The 10300-nt window shown below is 38.8% G+C and overlaps 1 protein-coding gene across 1 annotated transcript in view; it reads left to right on the forward strand.

Annotated features, from left to right (window-relative positions):
- Ufl1 (UFM1 specific ligase 1) overlaps nt 1-3960 on the forward strand; it is a 392500-nt gene extending 388540 nt beyond the window's left edge. The window contains exon 13 of the mRNA XM_067143679.2: nt 1511-3960. Within this exon, the coding sequence (XP_066999780.1) occupies nt 1511-1656 (146 nt within the window). The 3' untranslated portion in view covers nt 1657-3960. The remainder of the gene's footprint in view (nt 1-1510) is intronic.
- The last annotated feature ends 6340 nt before the right edge of the window (nt 3961-10300 follow it).

Below are 10300 nucleotides of genomic sequence, written 5' to 3' on the forward strand. Positions count from 1 at the left end.
CAGGAAAGAATGGGATAGCCCGAAGATCCGTTATGTGTTATAGAAGTGTCTGACAGAATGTCTTAGGATCCAGTCACAGATTTGCTGGGATGTTACTGAGGTGCAACCTCAGGAATGAATACATAGCTGTCATCTTATTTAACTACAGTTGATATACTTTGTCATAGTCAACAGCCCAAACTGTTTGGGAATTTCTATCGTACAAACTCCATCACTGACATGGGGTCTTCCCTGTGATAAGCTGGCTTTCGTTCAAATATTGAAACATCGTAATCATTCTGTATAAATAGTTGAACATTCTATTCCTTTTGATCCTCAATGCAAGCTCTCCAAAGACTCTACACATAATCCTGGTAACATTTTGCGCAGTCCATTATCATGTTGCTTGTATAAAAACACTTCAACAAATAAACACTCGATTCCCGGACCAAATGATACACCTTTATTTTTAGAATGGAAATTTAAACAAAATATTTATACATATTTGACAAGCAAAATACAGATTGTAAACTGTCACTTGTCCATTCCACGCAGCTGCAACTGATTTGTCGGTGCTACTGTTTAGCCAAACATCCATCATCCTTCTCGAAGCACTATTCCTTGCCGTACCGGACGAGTTGGCCGTGAGCTTCCATCCGGGAGGTAGTGGGTTCGAATCCCACTGTCGGCAGCCCTGAAGATGGTTTTCCATGGTTTCCCATTTTCACACCAGGCAAATGCTGGGGCTGTACCTTAATTAAGGCCACGGCCACTTCCTTCCAACTCGGTAATCAGTTTTTTGGCATCTTCACGGCGTGACAAAACAACAAAGTAATGGTTTTTTTCGTGGCCGCATGTTAATTTCCATTTCACTTTCATTGTGTACGGTTTCTGTTTGATGGTACATTGAAAGTGAAAGAAACTTCATATTTTCAATTGGACCAGTTCGTACTGAGTTTTTCTGTGCTGCAGGCTGTGCGAAGTGTCTTTCTGCTGCTTCATTACCACGTTCTACCCGCCAACATTCCTGTGTTCTGCATTTAGCGCTGTCCTCCCTACGATTCTGTTAACTGAGACCATAAGATGCAGGGAAGTGTTCCCATTGATTCATGCCTAGGGTATGAATGGAATTCATCAAAAAACTGACTGTATAGAACAAAAGGAGTAGATTGTGCCTTAAATCATAAGCTATTCCTGTTGTCCAGAAGAAAATGGTACAGCCATTAAAATCTATTCTTAACCATTATGGTCTGGACTTTGAAATCTGTACCAATCATACTTGTCTGCTTTCTTCTCTGCAACCATTATAGTTATTTTTGAGCCAGTGTTTGCATTAGATTTGGTTGGCTTTCTACATTAATTAGGTATATAAGTGTGAAAAATGTCTCCCACAGATTTCATTAAACAAAAAGTCTGTGCTATACATAAAGTATATTGCACATCTTCATGTTTACTGAAGTTTCATCTTCCAGGTTTTTAAAATTTCCTTTCATTACATTTTCTGAAATGACCACATTTCTTGATATTTCAGATCTGGTGTTAAAACTCCTGACGATGGCGGAGGATGACACGAGCCGCCCCGAGCTGGTGCGGTCTCTCCAGGAGGGAATGGCGTCCATCAAGGAAGTTGCCACCACATTCAAGAAGCTTACAGCAGCAGAGAAAGCTCAGCAGTGACTGATATTCACAACAAGTAATGCAGACATTGAAGGGATGCTGGGAGCTGTCCTTTAATGTGTTCCTTCTCTCTTTAATTGAAATCGGTTACTTCATTCTACATACAAATCATACCTGGCCAAAGCTGTAAACTGCATATGATGACGAGGCATACATTCATGCGGTATTTCAAATGTACAAATTGAGTCGTTTAGTTGTAAAAGCAGCTACATCACTTTTTTGTAAAATTGTGGTGTTGCTGAGTTTGTTCCCTCTAGGTGCAGAACAGTTACATCATGCTGTTAAAAGCAGGTGAAGGTGGGGATTTGTTTCAAAACCAGCAAAGTTACTATTTCATTTGTAAAACCAGATACTGCGCGGTATACTTGTGTGCTTCACCTTTTCCTGTTCACTTTGACCGCTAAGTGGCTCCCTGCAAAAGAAACAGCAATGGAAATGTTGTTCTTGTTAAAGGGGTTAACGTATGATGGTAGAGGACTGTCTGCAAAAGGTACAGACGTGCACATTAATGGTGTCCCGACATAAACACTGCCCCACTCCAGTACTGAAAAGAAGGGGAGAGAGTAAAGGGGTAGTGTTGAAGGCCAATCCAGTACAAAACATGGGGGAAGGGAGTGAAGGGGTAGTGTCGAAGGCACAATGACTCACCTTCTCGCTTAACGCATTGCTGCATGGACTGCATGCAGACAGCCCGCTACAAGACTTCGTTATGATCGAAATGGGCACACTGAAGTACAGCATTAGGTTACCTACTCGTCCGACCCCGCGGTGTACGGGGCAACGAGTCCGGCCGCCCCGGGTTCGATTCGCGGCCGGGTCACGGGGTTTTAATTGTGAATGATTATATCCCTGGCCTGGGGACTGCGTGTTTGTGTCGTCCTTAACGTTTCTCACATTCAACACTCAACACTTCCGCAATTCCAATTACATGCAGGTTCATATATTGTGCAAGTAGGGGCAAAGTAACTCTATAGGTCGACGCCCCGAACAAATAGCATTTTAACATTAAGAAAATGAAAAAGTAACCTACTCTGATAATTACAGTATTAAGAGGTAAAGGAGGTTTTTAACCGAAAAGTATTTTATACTAGTTAGGAATATTTTGTAGCTGCGTTATATCAGGTCTACCAATCCTTCTTCACCTCGTTCTTGCCATATTTCTATCCATCTTCAAACTGTCTTAAGACTGCATGGTATTGCTTGTGCTATTGCTTGGGGGCCATGTGAGCCTCCGACATGCCAATAATACGTCGTCGATTCACCTGTGATAGGATAGGAGCCATCTTATTACAATTCACAGTATAACACCGGAATACACACACTGTGTATTCAGCACTACCTGTTCATTTCCTTCCCCTCCTTTTCAGTACTGGAGTGGGGGAGTGTTGACACCATTAATGTGCGTGCTTGTACAAGGTATTCTGATACCAACAGTCATTACTCCTGATTGCAGTCTTTGTTGAACTACAGGAACGTAGTCCAGGTAACTGAAACCATTGAAGATTCTGTAGGCTAGTGAATGGCCAAGAAATGGGAACATGTTTAAAACTTTGAGCTTGACTGTTCTTAATTACTGTTTGGACAGTGTTAATTGTTATTTTGTTTCAAAATGGGATACATCCAAAATAAACTAATGATTGTTTATATGAGAGGAATGTATGCAGTAGAGTTGCCTGCACTTGAAACTAAATGACTCAATTAATATGTAGTACAGCATCATAATATTCTGGCTTGTTTGTCAACTACATTCTGCAGAACTGTCTTCAGCAAGAGTAAGATTAATCACAAATTTCCTAAGTTCCTAATATTTTCCGCAGACGCGATAATTTCAACTTTTTCACACATTGTCAAACCTTTTACGTATAAGAGAATGAGAAACTGACTAGTGAGTGAATGAAAAAATGAAGTCACAGTGTGTGTTGAATTGGAACAGCCCTTTATTGGTTCAGCACCAGCAAGCCGGCTGGCCCCCTTCTTGTCCATACAAAACTAACTTTTGTAACACAAAAGATGAAACAGTGAGCTTTCTGTGTCCGTATCTGAGAGCTGATTCGAGGAGTGTTGTGACAAATCACTGACACACTTCTTGTTTCAACAGGTGGGACTCCATTTCTCACTTATAATTCCCCAGACGTTTTGCTAAAATGTAATTGAAGAACTGTGGTTTAAGTTTATGATTACCTATTATTTTTATAGATCGTGTGAAAGAGGGTTGAACACTTGTTTATATTTTGTTAATGACTGGTGTGATGGTTGTGCAATGTTGTTATGCTCTTGTGCAAGATTTTAATAAAAAATATTTGTACTGTTTGCAGTTTTTTTCTTTTCAACACTAAAATGTAAGAATTGTAGTTTTACCTTTATCGAGTCATGCACTGTCATCAGCTTTAAGGGCATGCAAAAGACCTTGATTGAAATTTGGAATGTAGTTCAAAAGTGATTTTATGTTTTTCAGTTTCTTTTTACTGATTTGTAGGCTCCTGTTGTGGCTCAGACCATATCTCGCAAGTGATGCTGCACTTTGTACATATTGCAGGTAGAAAGTACTCCATTTTTATAATGAACAATACCTAATAAAATGCAACAATGATGCAGATCAGTTCCAATCAGTGATAACAGCACTGACAATGTTGTTTATTACACTTTACACATGATGTTTGCTTTGTGCGATCTTATCACACCATCCTTCTCTGTGTTTTTCTCTTGCCCGTTTCTCACTCCATTCAGACACTGTATTCTGGCTTGAAGATCTGATGGTAGAGACGTTGCGTGATGTTCCTTGGAAATGTCTTTCAAAAATTGCCTTCGATCAAGTAGTGTTGTGAATGACAAAAGACGTGCCAACTCCCCCGATTTAAGTGGGAGATTCCCTCTCTCCTCATCGCAGAGACTTATCGCTCAATTTTGAGAGCAGGTTTTTTGTTGTTCTTTAAACAGCTGGAGACAAATTATATGGCAAGACAGATCCAATCACCTGGCAGTGTTCTTAAATATGGCACAATCTCTAATGTAACATTTTTTATTTTATCATTTTCAAATAGCAATGCCACCTGGGAGTATTTTTAGCATATTTATGAGGACAAAAGCTCAATTCACATCAAAGCTTCCCGAAAAAGAATTCTGGAAAAACTTTTAGTCCTAAAACCCATTGAGCAAGGCCAGTGCTTTGAGTGTAAATCTAGTTCAGAAATTTATGAAGAGGTCTAAGACAGTTACAGTGAGGAGCTCAGATACATGCATTGTTTAGTTGAGTAGTGTAACGCATTTCATAATCAGTGATATGTCGGGATATGTCGCATAAGAAATCTCCTGATTTTTTACTTTGAAAGTCTGCAGGAATGAGATATCGTGGACAGCGTGTATCAACCCCCTTGGCTGGTGTCAGGTGCATAACGGAGTCCTTTCCTTGGAACATACGATGCAAGTGTAGATACGAGTGTGGTCAGCAGCCGCATGTACGCTATTATGTTACGGAAATGGACCTTCTGGTTGTTAGCGAACACAAACTCTAAATTACTCGTGTAGAATGTACCAGCATCTTGATGTTGGCTGGCTTGTTCGGCACATTCACTTCCTGCTTCTCATATGAGCTCAAGTTTGTCTGTTGAGCATCTATCATCTGTACAAATAATACTGTCAAATGAAATCCATCGTAAGAGCAAATTAAATCTTAACCCGAACATCGTTTGTAGACGCCACTGCCATCGGTGGCCCAATGATCTCTTGTATTGACATTTGCTGATCGCAGCATATCAACATGGTATAGCTTTTATATCCGATTTGCTAGTTTCTGTGGCATCCGTCTCCCAAAAATATCTCAATGTAAATGATTGTGTATGCTACAATCCTCTACAATTAGCCCCAAACAATCACTAGCAGTCCTTGCATTTGGAACTTCTCCTTTCGGACCTGGAAAGTGAATAACGATGTTGCGGCTGCTTTGAGAAATGATACTTTTGTACCACACGGTACTATCCTTCCCCTTATAAACTAATGGTATGTCATCCTCATCAACTTCATGTTCAGATTCACTGGAAGGGGTATTTTCGTGTTCTGATGCACAGCTGTCCTGCTTGGTATCCCTACCATGATCACTTTCATAAACAAAGTCTATGTCTGAATCATCACTTCATCATCTTGTTCGCCACCAAGTAAATCTCTGATATTGTTATCAGTTAATCTGTCCATTGAAGAACTTCCGTGAGTCGACGAGAAAATTAGATCTCTCGCACGCTAGATAAAAATTACCCAACACTGACCATCAACAGTTCTGTGGTGGCCAGGGTCCAAACATAATTGTGAATAATGGAGATAAAAGGGTAAATTTATAAATATATGAAAATCCAACCATACACAAGGTAAACCTAGCTTACAGGTAGTTCAAATGACAACTTCAGAAATTCTTATCTTTAAACTACAGAAAGGATGTGGAAACCCTACTGAGGTCTGTGGGATCGTATTCGTTGTAGGGAAAAGGAGGAAACCAATGATCTTAGTTTTATGATTAACAAAGAAGATAAAGGTACGAAACAAATTAATAAACCAAATAACAAATTAACATAGTGGATGAAAATTAAGAAAATGAAAAACTAATAAACACGAGGTACAAACTTTTAATCTTCAAATCAAATTTTAAAAGTGGACAGGGCCGATGACCTTAGATGTTAGGCCCCTTTAAACAACAAGCATCCTCATCATCATCATCAAAAAAGCGGACACTAGCTGAAAAATCAAACTCTTAAGGACAGCAGGAGATTAAACACATTCGGAGGCAGACGCATAACTATGGAAGGCAAGCTCAAAGGGGGGGAAATTTTTTTTTAATGATATTGACAATATCGTTAAACAAGAAAAGATAGTGAAATTTACATTTAGACACAATACTCTGAACAAGAAAAGAGAATTGCCTCCGAAAATAAATTTGATGTTTAAATTGGCGAATGTGGAATTTCAAAATTAACTCTGATGCATGAATTATAAGTTACATTTTCAACAGAAGTTAGATAAAACACACCCTGGGACAGAAGTCCGGAGATGAGACGGACGCTGAGCGCGTCCACTCACTAGATCGGTCAGATGTTAAGACAAACAAGCTAAAACTAAGAAATAATGTTAGGTTTTGGTCCATCCAATCAATACACATCACCTTACAAGTGATAAAGTATTTAATTAAAGAAGATATTAAATATATTTAAGGATGAAACATGTCCCTAAATATATTTAATATATGTATAAAGTTTCCTTTCAAGATAGTTGTTGTATAATAAATAAATTCTTCTGTTCTTTTCTTGGACGTAATTAGGTGGTGTAATGTCCCTAAATATATTTAATATGTTCTTTAATTAAATACTTTTTCACTTGTAAGGTGATGTGTATTGATTGGGTGGACCAAAACCTAACATTGTTTCTTAGTTTTAATTGTATCAATATGAAACTATACGATGAAGTTCGTAAATTCCACTCAAACAAGCTCCGCACATGCGGAGGTACAAAAGACCGCAAATCGCGCAATCACGGGGACCAGTCAGCACGCGACACCCATATTCACCAATAAGAAACATCGTTATTCCTACCAATTGAAATGCTTTTTGAGTTCATTCTATCTGATGAAACCGGAAACAAGTAGAACCACCCTTCTGACAATGGCATGTGTAGCTACACCCTGCCCTAAAAGTTAATACATTAAAATCCACAAATGCTAGTTACGATAAACAATTAGTACAACCACAACTACATGAAATTTTAAATACCACAATTTCTTTGAACATAATTCTTGCAATGTTCATTTATAAAGTTAAGATTCCAGTAAAGTTCCACCTTCACAATACAAATGTAAGTTGTACAAGAAGTTGTCTACAACATTTATTTGTTTATGGGACTGGTTTCGATACATAAAAGTGTCATCATAAGCCTAAATCACTAAAAGGGCAAGTACATAATAAAGATACATAACATCATACTTCATTTTTACAAATAAAACTAACAGTTTCATTAAAATTATCAATTTGGCGTATTTTGAAACACACGATAGTCTTATGTCGTACGATCAAATCTTGTGATGTATTTTGTAACTTGTTGATTGTGTGAAAGTCGTGAGAAGTTTCATGTATTGAATGTTGAATTAAAAGAATGTGCACAGAGCAAATACATGTTAAACCTATCGTGTTTTACATACTGGGGCACATTACACCTCGTGTCATTTTCACACTATTATAATTAATAACTTCAATAACATATTTATCGTGTTCTTTAAAACACCTATTAGTCCTATGCTGCACAATTAAATCAAGTAATGTAATTTCCAACACGTTGATCGTGTGATGATCCTAAAAAAGTTACACGTTTGTATACTGCATTAAAACGTTATATTGAAACTGGTATACTTATTAAAAACTTGCTAAAACACATGTATAAAGTTTCCTTTCAAGATGGTTGTTGTATAATAAATAAATTCTTCTGTTCTTTTCTTGGGCGTAATTAGGTGGTGTAATGTCTGTAGGCTAAGATTTCTCAGTCCAATAAGGTAGTTTATTGAAGCCTGGAGAGATACAAGAAATAGAATAAATAAATATATAAATGAATGTGTGAGTATAATGGGCCTTTTGATGAGCTAGCAACATGTGTGATTGTGATATAAAAGGCTCACCTTGATCAGAGTGCTGTGAAGTTCATCCTGTAGAGAGGAGGTGTGGACTGAAGTGTCGGCCGTACTAAAGCAGTTGAGTAGGAGAGGAGGGAGAATGGGGAAGGAAGGAGCAGTGCTTAAGGCGGGTCTGGAGGGCGGTGTGGTGGGGGCTTGTAACATGTATAGTGTGGAATACTGAAAGTCTATTTGAAAGATTGACACACCTAAAGACTTTAATTAAAAAGTCAAAGTGGATGTTGGTTTTTTCTGAGATTTTGTTAAGATTTAAATTAGGATTAAAGAACTGGTCCAAGTGGATGAAGCAGTTTTCCGTAATATCGAGAACGGAGCCTTTGTTTATGTTCATGAGAAGTTTCTATGTTTTGGTTTATGTTGAGAAGCTGTGGTTTGAGTCTTTAATATGCTGTCCGACCGCCGAATATCCTATTATATTTGACGGCATTTGCACGCTTCAAATATCTGATTTTGAAGTTCCTCCCAGTCTGCCCGATGTACGAGGAATCACAGTTATTATATTGGATTCAGTAGACGCCCGACTTTAAATAGACGTCAGTTTTATTTACTGAACTGGTATTATATACAACTTCCATGTTTCTGTTATCGGTTCGGTATGCGATTTTGGTATGAGGATGAAGTTGACAAGTTTTATGAAGCATTGAGTGACATCGTGGTCAGGGTCAACAGCAAGGATAGAATAGTGCTAATGGGCGATTTCAATGCGAGAGTTGGGAATAGAACTGAAGGATACGAAAGGGTGATTGGTAAATGCGGGGAAGATAGGGAAGCTAATGGGAATGGGAAGCGTTTGCTGGACTTCTGTGCTAGTATGGGTTTAGCTGTTACGAATACATTCTTCAAGCATAAGGCTATTCACCGCTACACATGGGAGGCTAGGGGTACCAGATCCATAATAAACTATATCTTGACAGACTTCGAATTCAGGAAATCTGTTAGGAATGTACGAGTTTTCCGCGGATTTTTCGATGATACAGACCACTATCTGATCTGTAGTGAACTAAGTATCTCTAGGCCTAGGGTAGAGAAAGTGAAATCTGTCTGCAAACGAATAAGGGTAGAAAATCTCCAGGACGAGCAAATTAGACGGGAGTACATGGATATGATTAGTGAGAAGTTTCGAACAGTAGACAGTAAGCAGGTTCAGGATATAGAAAGTGAATGGGTGGCATACAGGGATGCTGTAGTAGAAACAGCAAGGGAATGCCTAGGAATGACTGTGTGTAAAGATGGGAAAAGGCGAACATCTTGGTGGAATGATGAAATGAGAGCAACTTGTAAACTTAAAAAGAAGGCTTATTAAAAATGGCTCCAAACAAGGGCCGAGGCAGACAGGGAGTTGTACGTAGATGAAAGAAACAGAGCGAAACAAATAGTTGTTGAATCCAAAAAGAAGTCCTGGGAAGATTTTGGTAACAACTTGGAAAGGCTAGGTCAAGCAGCAGGGAAACCTTTCTGGACAGTAATAAAGAATCTTAGGAAGGGAGGGAAAAAGGAAATGAACAGTGTTTTGAGTAATTCAGGTGAACTCATAATAGATCCCAGGGAATCACTGGAGAGGTGAAGGGAATATTTTGAACATCATCTCAATGTAAATGGTGGTGTTGTGAACAGCCAAGCAAATGGGGAGGAGGAAAATGATGTTGGTGAAATTATGCTTGAGGAAGTGGAAAGGATGGTAAATAAACTCCATTGTCATAAGGCTGCAGGAATAGATGAAATTAGACTTGAAATGGTGAAGTATAGTGGGAAGGCAGGGATGAAATGGCTTCATAGAGTAGTAAAATTAGCATGGGGTGTTGGTAAGGTACCTTCAGATTGGGCTAAAGCAGTAATTGCACCTATCTATAAGCAAGGGAACAGGAAGGATTGCAACAACTATCGAGGTATCTCATTGATTAGTATACCAGGCAAAGTATTCACTGGCATCTTGGAAGGGAGGGTGCGATCAGTCATTGAGAGGAAGTTGGATGAAAACCAGTG

This window comes from Anabrus simplex, chromosome 3 (genome assembly GCF_040414725.1).
Source record: "Anabrus simplex isolate iqAnaSimp1 chromosome 3, ASM4041472v1, whole genome shotgun sequence".
Lineage (NCBI taxonomy): Eukaryota > Metazoa > Arthropoda > Insecta > Orthoptera > Tettigoniidae > Anabrus > Anabrus simplex.